This window comes from Eublepharis macularius, chromosome 17 (genome assembly GCF_028583425.1).
Source record: "Eublepharis macularius isolate TG4126 chromosome 17, MPM_Emac_v1.0, whole genome shotgun sequence".
NCBI lineage: Eukaryota > Metazoa > Chordata > Lepidosauria > Squamata > Eublepharidae > Eublepharis > Eublepharis macularius.
In genome coordinates, this window is record NC_072806.1 from 44,061,848 (window position 1) to 44,073,976 (window position 12,129).

The 12,129-nt window shown below is 41.9% G+C and overlaps 1 protein-coding gene across 2 annotated transcripts in view; it reads left to right on the forward strand.

The window, feature by feature from the left end:
• Positions 1–9,885, forward strand: part of CALN1 (calneuron 1) — a 312,731-nt gene extending 302,846 nt beyond the window's left edge. For both annotated transcript variants that reach the window (XM_055001658.1, XM_055001659.1), the window contains exons 5-6: positions 6,705–6,858; positions 8,925–9,885. In XM_055001658.1, the coding sequence (XP_054857633.1) occupies positions 6,705–6,858; positions 8,925–9,052 (282 nt within the window). In that variant the 3' untranslated portion in view covers positions 9,053–9,885. The remainder of the gene's footprint in view (positions 1–6,704; positions 6,859–8,924) is intronic.
• Positions 9,886–12,129: the final 2,244 nt, after the last annotated feature.

Sequence of the window (12,129 nt, forward strand, 5' to 3'; positions counted from 1 at the left end):
AAATCAATTTTTTTAGATGTTATCACCTATAAAAATGTTGAGAGTAAGGTCGGGATTAAGACCTACCATAAGGAAACTGACCGTAACTCATACTTGAACTATCGGTCTTTCCACCCCCAGCCCTTGAAGTCTAATATACCTTTCAGCCAGCTGTTAAGGATTAGAAGGAATTCCACACTACTTGAAGATTTTGTGAGGGACGGTAAAAAGCTTTGTGAACAATTTAGACAAAGGAATTACCCAGTAGGAGTAATTGAAAGGGCATGGAATAGAGCAATTAAGATAGATCGGAAATCATTATTTGCGAAATATACAACTACACAGGAAAATAGGATCACCTTAGCTCTGGATTATACTCCGAAAGCAAATCAGATTAAAAAGATCATTTACCGTCACTGGGGACTTGTAGAAAATATTAAGGGTTGTGAGATGAGACCTAGAATTGCTTTCCGGAGGACAAACAACTTAGGAAACAGCCTGATCAGGGCAGATATCCACCAGGAAAAAATGACACAACAACTACCGATGGGTAACTTTAAGTGTGGTCATTGCCAAATCTGTAAGTTTTTTCAAGAAGAGAAGGTCTTCACCCACAAAGACATAAAACATACCATTCGACATTTTGCTAATTGTAACACTAAAGGGACAATCTATGCCATAGAATGCCCCTGTGGATTATTGTACATAGGGTGTACATTGAGACCTACCAAGGTACGCATTCTGGAACACGTCTCACGTGTTCGGAACAATGTAGTGGAGGCTCCTCTTACTTCCCATTTCAATGAAATGGGACATTCAGAAAATGACATTAAGGTCTCTATCTTGGAAGTCTGTAGGGAACGTAACCAGGATTTAACACAAACTCGGCTGTTACAAAGAGAAGCGTTTTGGATATTCAGGCTCAATTCCATCAAACCTTATGGCCTTAACAATGAATTGTTGATGAATTGTTATCTATGAGATATATGTAATGGATTTTTGGACTGTGCTGTAACTTTAAGACACAAAGAAAAGGAGGGGACTGCTGGTTTTTTAAGAGGATGGTTTGAAGGAAAGGACGTGCGTGTAAAGGACACTGCCGCCCACACCGGGATGAATGAATGTATGGCTGATGCTTATTTTTACTTGGTGGTTAAGTGAGTATAACTTCCTCTGTTTAACAAACTTGAAGAATGTTGCTCGCTGCATAGCTGATAAGCCCTATGTTTGGTTTAGAAACAGAAGCTCCTGAAGAAGCAGGCGTGAAATCTGTTCGCAGCCGGCCTCAGATTGAGTGATTGAGAGCGTTCCAGGGGAGAGCGTTCTATGGTGTGTTATCCCAGGAGGAAGCACTCCCCAGCATTTGTTTCCTCACTGGCAATTACCTCTGCACTGTGCTGGAATGAAATAACAACTAAGATATTTCCACCTTAAGTCATAATAACATAGAAGGATAAACTGACTTCAAACAAAGACTTAAGCCTATGCGGGCTATTATCTCCCGGAAAATATTTCATGAATTGGTTTTTCAAATGGTATCATCTCTTATTCATCCTACCTTGTAAGATTGCTTATGTAATATGTACTGAATCATGTATGGAGTGTTATGAGCACGTTGCATTTTTGAAACTTTGAAGACACTGTATGAAGCGTTATGAGCACATTGCACTTTTGAAATTTTGAAAATATTATATAAAGAATCAATTTTTGTATCCTGTAGGGTTCTGCCCCCCTTTTTTCCTCCCAGTTTATTACAGGTACAGCCACCTATTTTGTAACTATCAAGCTAAATTGGGCTTAGATTGGAGTTTTCAGGGCAACAGCAGGAGTTCAGAAAGAGTTCAGACAATCCCTGCCTAAGTTGCCAAGGGAATTGATTGCAGGCGCCAGACTGTCTGGCTTGATGAACAGCAACGAACAGCAAGAAATGAGGCTTGCAATGACCACCTGTTCATTTAGAATGGGGCCTCACAAACAGCTTGTTCACGAACAGCAGACTGGGCTGTTCGTGGCTTTTTTTGTTCGTATTGCTGTTCGTGCCCATCTCTAATCTTAACTCCTTTCTCTATTTTCCAACTTGGCATGCATACAATTAGATTTAATTTAAGATTTCAACCATAAATGTAGCACCTACATATGCCTTTTCAGATGCCAATGAAAATGTGATTATTGACTGGCATCTGAGGCAGGACCAATGGATGTGTTCACTGAGGAATAAAGCATGTTTCCCCTTATCTCCAGGGGGAGGGAAGGGGAAAAGCTGAAGACAGTGGTTACGTTGGCTGGTAGATAGGAAAGAGAAAAGGAAGCAGGAAAGGGGGAGATGCTGTATGGGGCTTTCAGATACGAGTAATAGTGAGAAAGGGGGAAATGAGATGCCCCCTGCAAATCTTTGCAAGTTGTCTGGTTGTCATATATCCAATTCTGAGAGGAGCAGTGTGAATCAAAACTCCTACACAGTGTACAAAAAGAGGTTTATTTATTTATGTCATTTATAGTCCACCTTTTTCACTGAGACTCAAGGCGGATTACATAGTGTGAGATTAGTACAATCAGTATCAAGGACATTTCCATAAACAATGTCATAGGATTTTACAAAGATATAGCATTAGCAAGGATCCAATACAAAGTTGAAGAATTGCTGAACCAGAACACAATCAATTCTAGGATTGACATATATTAACATGAAGCATAGGAGTACATATTCAAAGCAGCGAATGATATGCAAGGCAACATGGTGAAGTCTACGGTCCCTAACTCATTAGCGAAGCATTTGAGACCCCCTCCCTACAATACTTCCCTCCTATCTGAGTAAAAAACTTTTTTGAATGATTCGGTTTTGCATCATTTGCAGAAAACCAGTGAGAGTTTGCAGAATTTTAAAAAACATTTTAAACATTTACAAATCTGGGGGCTTGATTGTTAGGGGTATGTAATCCAGGTTTGTGAACCGACAAAATAGCCAGATTTATGCCAGTCTGGCATAATCTGCCTATGCCAGTTCACATAGAAGAACTCCAGATCCAATCTGGGCCACTGAACTCTGCTGGGCCGGATTATTTGGCCACGGAAGGCAGCCACAGGCAGTAAGTGAGAGGGCAGTGACATGAATGAAACATAGCTTTGCTCCCTGCTGCAGCAGGAGAGCTGCACAAGGCTGGCGGGACGGGGAACGGGGCAGCTGGCAGAATGGATTCCCATCCCATTCTGCCCCTCCATCCCCACCCAAGCTCTAAAGGAGCCCTTCAAGCTGTTGTGGCTCGCTGCCTATTAAACTCCTCGTCTTGTCCCCTCCCCTTTGCTTGGGATTCTTTGGTTTGTCACTGGTTCCCTTGTTGCAGTTTGGTTCTGTTGGGCTTTTGCCAGGTCTGTTGCCCACTGTCCCTCCATCTTGTTACTGAGCTTATGATATGTTGCAATAGCCTCTTGCACCTGCTCCCTGTTGCTTACCAGATACCAGGACGGGCGAGCCCTTATCTCGGATGGCTCACCGCAGCGGCCTTGGGACAGCTCCTTCCATCCCACTACTGATTGTGTTTGGCTAGGAGAGCCAGAGGGGTGGGGAAACATGTGAACGGGTTGTTATAATGTATCCTGTGCTCAATGTGTCATTCTGAACAAGAAACCTGTGTACAGTCAGACGCCTTTACTTGCTTCTGTGTAAGCTATGGACATATGTATGGTGAAGCCTATGATATCTCAATAAAGACCCATTGACTCAAGAGAGCTTGGATTTCTTGCTGCAAGGGTTGGGAGTCAACTTCAACATATCCTGTCTTCCATAGACTGACAGCTTTGATGGAAGTTTTGATGGTGAACCAGAGAATCACAAGTGCGGGGGGGGGGACAAGTCACAGAGTTTAAAAACCTTGGGAATGTTTCCCCCACAGAAAGCAGTGAAGAGTGGTTGGGGGCAGCCTGTTCAGAGGCCATGGAATTGCACATGGGGCCCAATACTCCTGAGATTTTATGGCTTGTTTAGTGGGTTCTCTGAAAAATTGCTGGAGTTTGCTTTAAAAATGCTCTCCCAGCCCTCTGGACATTTCCCCCCATAGGGAATAATGGCTGGATAAATCTGGGGTCCTCTAATCCAGATCAGATAATCTGACCCAGATTTCAGGGATACTGATTTTTTTTTGTATCCCTAAAACTTAGATCCAGATCACCCATATCTTTTTTGGTGCATACCCTCATTAATTACCCCTAAAACAGAATTGATATGTATGAAGCTCTGCCTGCACTCACATCACATCTTCAAAAAAATGCTGGTCAAAAATTCAGGATCATAGTTATCATAGTTAACTTGATGGACCCCTAATTGTAGTGATATGTTATTATTTTAATATATAATATTTATTGTTGTTTTTAATGTTGTAATGCTTTAGTCACTGGAGTGAGAGGAGGTATACAAGCTAAATAAATAAATAAATGGGCATGCTTGGCAAAACTAGGGAAACTTGACTTTCACTAACGGTAAGGAGCTGCTGAGGGGAGGGGGAGAAAATGAAGACGCAACTTTTGTCAGAGAGGAGGGACTAAGAAGGCATTCGTGAGGGTGGGCAGACAAGAAAGAGGAGATGCAGTGATGGGGGGGGGGAGGTGGCCAAGAGCATGTGTGGTGGCAATTGACAGCATGAGGGGGGGGGGAGCGGTGGCCGGGATAGGAGAACTGGGAAAGAATAAGGGGGAAATTGGAGGGCATCAGATAGCTAGGCTCTTCTATGAGTATTCCTCTTGTTAATTTTATACTTTTTGTCAAAAGTTTCAGTTGTCTACTTTTCAATGTTGCTTTTGAATATTTATTTGCATTCTTTATTTATTAATTATTTATTATATTAGATTTTTAGTTCGCCCTCTCCACCAGGCGGGCTCAGGGTGGAGTACAATATTTCAAATTACATAAATACCGTTAAAAACAGATAAAACAGTATACAAATAACATTAAAACAACTTTATACAATACAGCTTCTCTTCAGATGGCGATGATAAAATACTGCTTTTCAGTATTTCATATGTAGGGTGGTGGACAGACCTTTAGTGTGGCAAGTGGGGGCCCAACCAAGCCTTCACCATATGCCTGGCGGAACATCTCTGTCTTACAGGCCCAGCGGAAAGATAATAAATCCCGCCGGGCCCTGGTTTCCTCAGACAGAGAGTTCCACCAGGTCGGTGCCAGGACCGAAAAGGCTGCATTCTGGCTGCATGTTGTCACAGACGTGTTACTCATATCTCCAAAATATGCCATACGTGAGACTCAAAGCATATTATATAGTGTAAATCAGTATATCTAATATGCAATAAACCTTGGCTAGGATCACAGAAATCTGAATAAGAAAATGGAACCTCATTTTTAATTTGCTTCTCTTATTGAGAAAATCTAATGAAAATGCCGTATCAATGGCATCTAACCTCTTTCAAACCAGCAAAGATCTGTGGAACTGAGTAGTAAGCATTCATTCTGTGAGGCAGAGAAAGCAGAATTTTTCCCCATGAAGTGGATATGTGAACAGACAGCAGAATATTGGAAACAAGCGGTAGAAATTATATCAGTCGACTTGGAGGGAGAGAGAAAAATAGGGCTGAAGGAAGTGAAAGAAACCTTTACATTGGGAAACTAACAACCTACCAGCAAAACAGAGATACTTTCAGATTATGGTGCAGCAAAGGGAGAGAAAAAGATTCTTAATTTTACCTAGTTCTTAGTGGCTGTGGTACATATGTTGGCATACCTATTCATTTTATTATGTATATCTTTAAATTGTAACAATACCTATTATTAGAAAGAAATCTGAATAAGCATAGCATATTAGACACGATGCAGAGTACAGGTGCAATGCAGAAAAACAGTATTACATCAGTAGAAAACAATGGTCGACTCAAAGCGAACTCAGAGACTCTGGGCAATGCCGAATGTTGCAGTTCATTTACTACCAAGAGCTCGGCAGAGCGTGCAGAGCGCTCCCATTCTGAAGGCCCTCCACCGGCTGCCCATCAATTCAAAGTTTCTGACCCTCACATATGGCCTCATACCTGCCAGACTGCCTCTCCCTTCCTCATCTCTATTCATCTGCATAGGGCCTTCTGCAAGTACCACCCTGCAGTTGAGCAAAACCAACGGCTGTCCATACATGGGGTGGCCCCTGTCTTGTGGAATGGCTTGCCTGGCTTTCTGCAAACTATGCAAAACTGAATGATTCAGGACAGCCTTTTTTCCTAAGGCAATAGAGCTGTGCTGCAACAAATAGCTCAGAGAGATGCCTTCATAAGGGCCTGGGTAAGGGTCAGGGGCTGTAGACTATTCTACTGGATACTCTGTGATGTAGATGTGTTCCTACTGGGCAGTTTATCTTATTCTATTTGCTTAATTGTATATCCTAGCTCTTGATCAGATTGCCGTACCTTGAGAAAGGCTGAGTATAAAGAAATAAATAAAGAGGGCAGTGTCAACAGGGTAACATGTACGTACTGTGAACAATTCTAAGGTTCCATATATATGAAGATGATGACGACGACGACAATGATGATGATGACGTATTTTACAAGGGGGAAAATTAGAAATAGAAAATAGAGGGGGGGGGGGAGATCCTGGGTTCAGTACACATAAGGAGAAAGCAAAACAGAAACAGGGATCTCTAAGTCAAAACAGCGGTGATGAGAATTTTTTTTTAAATGCCTCCCTTGGAACAATATAGATGGCTAACTCCTCTCCCTGATTTCTTCTTTAGTTTGACATGCAACGGATAACACTGGAAGAGCTAAAACACATCCTCTACCAGGCATTTCAAGATCACCTAACAATGAAAGACATTGAAAACATTATCATCAACGAAGAGGAGAGCTTAAATGAGAACTCTGGCAACTGCCAAACAGAATTTGAAGGTGAGGCCTCTTTGCTTTATGAAGAATGGTTCTACTCCCGGATTTTGTGTATGCACTTCTTGGCTTGTGCATTCACAAATACCCATGGATCTAAAATTATAAATGAACAGACATCTGCCACTGCACTCCGGGAGGCACTCAGGATACATGAGCTCCTGTGAAACTGTGTAAAATGGTGAGGATGTGGGAAACCTGGCCAATGGGATGAAAATGCTATTTTCACACTGTAGTTTTTGTTGACCCACCACTTTGCCTGGTGAGAAGTGGGACTGGTGAGGCCTCCCCTCCCCAACAGCAGCTATGGACAGTGCTCTCCAATTGCCTAAGGATCAGGGTTGTGTCACCTTAGGCCTATTGGGCGAGCTTTGCCCCACCCTGTGCTTACCTTTAGGTAACCCCTCCTTTCGACTGTGGAATCAGCCCTCTTCCCCCTCTGAATTCTTCCAACTAATCATTGTGATGGCCTTTAGAATGATTCCCAGTGCCAGAAATTATAGTTCGTACAAGAAATGCTGTTTCTGGGCAGTGCAGAGTGGACAGGGCCCATCTGGAGCAGTGGATATAAAATGGGCACTTGAAAGCAAAGGAAATCCCCCTTGGCCCCAAAGCAATCAGCTCACCCCTGTATAACCCTATCAAGGGCTGTGTCTGGTGGAGGCAGACTGTAAATGCCCTCGGGTACCCATGCTGAATAAATGGGGAATGAAAATTCCTGTATACTATTGATTCATTTGTCTGTGGCCCCATTTTTCCCTTTGTTCTGCTAATTCCCCAGATTACCTAAATTTGTAGAACTGGAACCCATCCAGTTTGCTGCAGCTTTCAGTTTCTTCAGAGCCCTTCTGTCACCCTCAGTAAAGTGCACAGCTCATATGAAATATGACTCAAATTTCGTGATGAATCAGGCTGTTTCGTGCTTCACAAAAACGTGATTTGTGGAGCCGTGTTTTTCTCGAAATCCACGACTTTTTTGGCCAATTCATAAGCTTCGTGGTTGATCCGTAACGCCAGACAGGCTGGTGCCAGCCAATCTATTGATTCCCTAGGCAATGGAGTCTAGGAAAGTCTGCAGACCTTTCGTTGTCCTGGAAACCCCAATCTTAGCCCTCAAAATCCTGATAGGCAGCTCTCCCTGTCAACTGGAGATCTGCCACTTTGCCCTATACAGCAAGGGGCAGGGGATTAGGTAACTGAGGAGATGGGCCTTCTGTAGCCATGGGAACACCAATCTCTTCCCTTCAAATCCTGATGGATAGGTTCGTCTGCCAACCACCAGAGAACTCCTGTTCTGCTCATGTGAGCATTTCTTATTTAAGGCACAGCTCTCTCTGCCTTGTGGTTCAGTTCCAGTAGACAGAGGAAGAAGGAGGAATTATTGCTGGAATTTGAAGAGTGGATTTGGGAGCTTTTGGGAAGAGAGAGTGGAGTGGAGTGGAGAGTTTTTGGGAAGCATTTGGCTTTTTGGGAAGAGAGGGATAGTGGATTTGGGAGCTTACTGGGAAGGTATTTTGGGTGAGGGTGCCTTTTTTCCTCCCAAGTTCCAACCCAACCCCCTTTATCCTCAGGCCTGTGCCTGGCTCTGGGGCCTAGCTTGACTGAGGCTTCCTTTAGTTATTCTTTGCTTATCTTTCTCTGGCATCTCTGGGTGAAGGGGGCCATTGAAATACCCCTGGTTCTGATAAATCACGAAACTAATGAATTGTTTCACAAAACGGGTCAATTTCATGAAAATTTGTGGTTCATGATTCGTGAAACATGATGAAACACGAACCGTTCATTTCAGGTTTCTTCTGTTTCATGCCCATGTCTACTGCTATGCACATATGTTCCTGTGCCTTGGTAAAATGTAACTCAAAGAATCTTTATACAAATATAGAAACAATCACATCAAAAGTGCTCTTTTTCAGGCTTTCATCAAAATGCACTTTGGAAATGGGGGGTATGTAAATCAATGCATAGAAATATTTGCTTTGAGAGTTATGGAAAGGAAGGTTACAAATCTTTTAAATAAATAGAAAGATTCACATTATATAATGCTTTATAAATGCTTTCTCTCTTGCCTCTAGTGCATTCCCAGAAACAGAACAGACAGACGTGTGTACGGAAGAGCTTAATATGCGCTTTTGCTATGGCCTTTATTATCAGCGTCATGTTAATTGCAGCCAATCAGATCCTCCGAAGTGGCATGGAGTAGACATAACACTGTGAATCAAAACTATCCATGCATGCGCATGCCGCCAGGTGATCTTTCTCCCTGATCAACTTTAAAATATATGGGCAAAATTGAAAACCACATATGAGAGAAAGAGAGAGAGAGAGAGAGATGGCAAAGAAGAATGGAGCAGCAAAGGACCTAAGGCGTACAAGGTCTCGTAAATCAACACTATCCTCTTGGCAGGGACATATAAGGGCTGACTTAATGCTTTAACACTTTTAATGCAATAAAAAAACCTGTAAGAGCCCTGAATGATTTCTTCAGCATGGTGAAAGTAGAAGGGGGGAGTGATTCTCTATATTTTACTCTCCTCCAGGAAAACTTGACAACACAAACAGAGTGTGGTTGTCTTATGGTCCAGGAAACTGACAAGAATCTATTTCTCAATGGCCTGACTTTCCCAGGAAATCAATATCTACGTTGCCACAGCAAGTTAAAAACACCATGGGTTCAACTTCACTTACCTTCACCGTTGGCAAGAGGTTTTTAATTTGCCTTTCTGGCATAGAGGGGAAATATTTGATGAGGGGACATCTGCGCAAGATGATGAATTTATTCGGGTGAAAGGGTTTCCCCCCTTCATTTGTTAAATACAAGGCTGTGCCTGGTTTTTTTTATTATCATCCATCCGTGATCTACCTTTCCATCAGAGGGTAACGCTGGGTTTGTTGAGAGGCGAGTGCAAAGTCTTCCTATACTTTTTGAACTAGTGCTGTATTGGGACAGCTGACTCTTCAATCAATCAATCAATCCTCAACCTGGCTTCATTGTTACTTACCAATTTCATTCAAATGTATAATATACAAATGTTTCCAAACATAGCTGCTCCCAGTTTCACACTTTACTATGGGGAGCAAAGACAATATACATCATTTTTAGATAGAACATTTTAATGGTTAATAAAAAATTAACTTTGCACTGATCTGAGGAGGTCTATTTTTAGAATTGGTAGCATTGTTCAGATAAGATAACGGTTAGCAGACACTAAAATTTTGTCCAGTGAACTGCCACAGTAGACCCCAATAGCCTTATTTTTAAGCGGGGGTTGAAGCTTAAGAAAGATGTGCAGAACTAAACAACACACAATACAGTTCTGTGAGTGTCTGTCACCATTTTCCCGTTGACTCAAATGCAGCCATGTGTAAGTTGTGTTTAACCCTCTCCCATGACCATTGACATTTTCCCAATCAAGATCTCCCCAAAGCGGCTGTATATTTTTAATATTTGTAGGCTGCCTTTCTACATTTAAAAGGTTTCAAAAACAGCTCCCAAATTAAACCAATCAAAATATTTATTTATTTAGCAAATTCATATCCTGGCTTTCTGTTCAAAAAATAAAACCAATAAACGTAAACCAGCCCAATAACATAAATGGCTTTCTTACATGCCCAGGGTAATGCTGATCGCCACCTTGAGTAGCAATTTCCCACAGGCCAGGTTGGCTAGGGATCCTGGAGGTGTTTTGCCATCCTCTGGGCATGGAGTGGGGGTCACTGGGGCAGTCATGGGGGGGTAGTTGTGAAGTTCCTGAATTGTGCAGGGGGTTGGACTAGATGACCCTAGAGGTTCCTTCCAATTCTATGAAATGATGCAAATGTGAATGCAGCTAAAAACCTCAGAAAAAACAAGGCATGGATTGCTTTTCCTTCACGATATCTTGGGAACTCAGGTGTGTGTCAGGAATAGGTTTGAGAGCCAAGATTGGGGAGATGTTTTATGAAGCAAAGGTTTGATGAAGAGCATTTAACTTAAAAATTAGGGTTTTGAAATCAGACTTAGATCATCATATGAGTAATTTGGATAACTATTTGGAATATAAACTATCATGTCTGGACATCACCCATGATATGACAGAAACTATGAGTAGTAGTGAACTGAGTAAGTTAATTAAAAGATGTTTGAAGGAATTTGATTATAATAGCAAGTTGGTTAGAGTTTGCAGAGTATGTTCTTCTCTTTCAGCTGGTATCCCTCCTCCGATGAAAATGTTGAATTATTTGAGTTAATCATCCCAAAGTACAGAAGGGCATTTTTACTTGTGTGTTTGAACACCTTGCCCTCAGCAGTGTTGTTGGGAAGGTTTTGTGGCATTCCCTATGCTTAACAGATTCTGAGGATGTGGTACCCAAATCGATACTATAGATCATATTATTTTGAAGTGTCCTGAATTTTTAGATTGGAGAGCTAAACTTACTCTTCCTCTGTTTAAGCAGGATTTTATTTCTCTTAAAGCTAAATCTTCTTGGCTACTAAAAGATGAAGATAAACAAGTAAGTTTTTGTGTGGCTAAATTTTTGGTGGCTGCAGTGAAGTCACCTTATAACTCTTACAGTAAATTCTAGGTTTCCCTTTTAGTAGGTGATGGCTTGATGTTTATGGGTTTGGTTGTGAAAACAGTAAGTAAGTAAGCAAGAAGAAGAAAAATGAATGCTTCAACAGCCATCTGGAACAAAGGCCTGTAAAAATGGCACCCATCATACTTTCTGGGGAATAGTTCTGTAATTTAGGGGCTGCTGCTGAAAAATGAGCGCTCATCATCTTACCCTATGCCTCATCAAGCTGGCAGTAGCACATTTGTGTAAATGTTATGAAAGATGTGGGCATATTAGCAAAAAAAGAAAAAACCTGAGAGTGTACCCTTTGTCTAAGTATTCAGAGTGTTAGGAATTACGCTCTAAGACCCTGTCCACAGACCTCTGAATGTTTAAACAAATGGCTGTAAATCCCAAACACACACGACCTGTACACTCACGAGTCTCCTCCGTACAGAGCATGGTACAATGTGAATCTGCTCTGCTGTACATATGCATACTTGATGTGGAAGAGGCTGTGGCACAGTGGTAGAGAGGTGGCTGGGGAAGTCCTAGCATCTCCCAGGAGTTTGGGTAGCCGACATTGGGAACATCATCTCTCTTTGTGACCTGGGGAAACCATTGTCAAACAGCATGAAAGATACAGACCTAGGTGGACAAATGGTACCTTACTATGTCCTTAATATTAGTGTCCAAAATATACCTAAGGCTACCAAAATATACCTAAAGCATTCCTTCAGAATT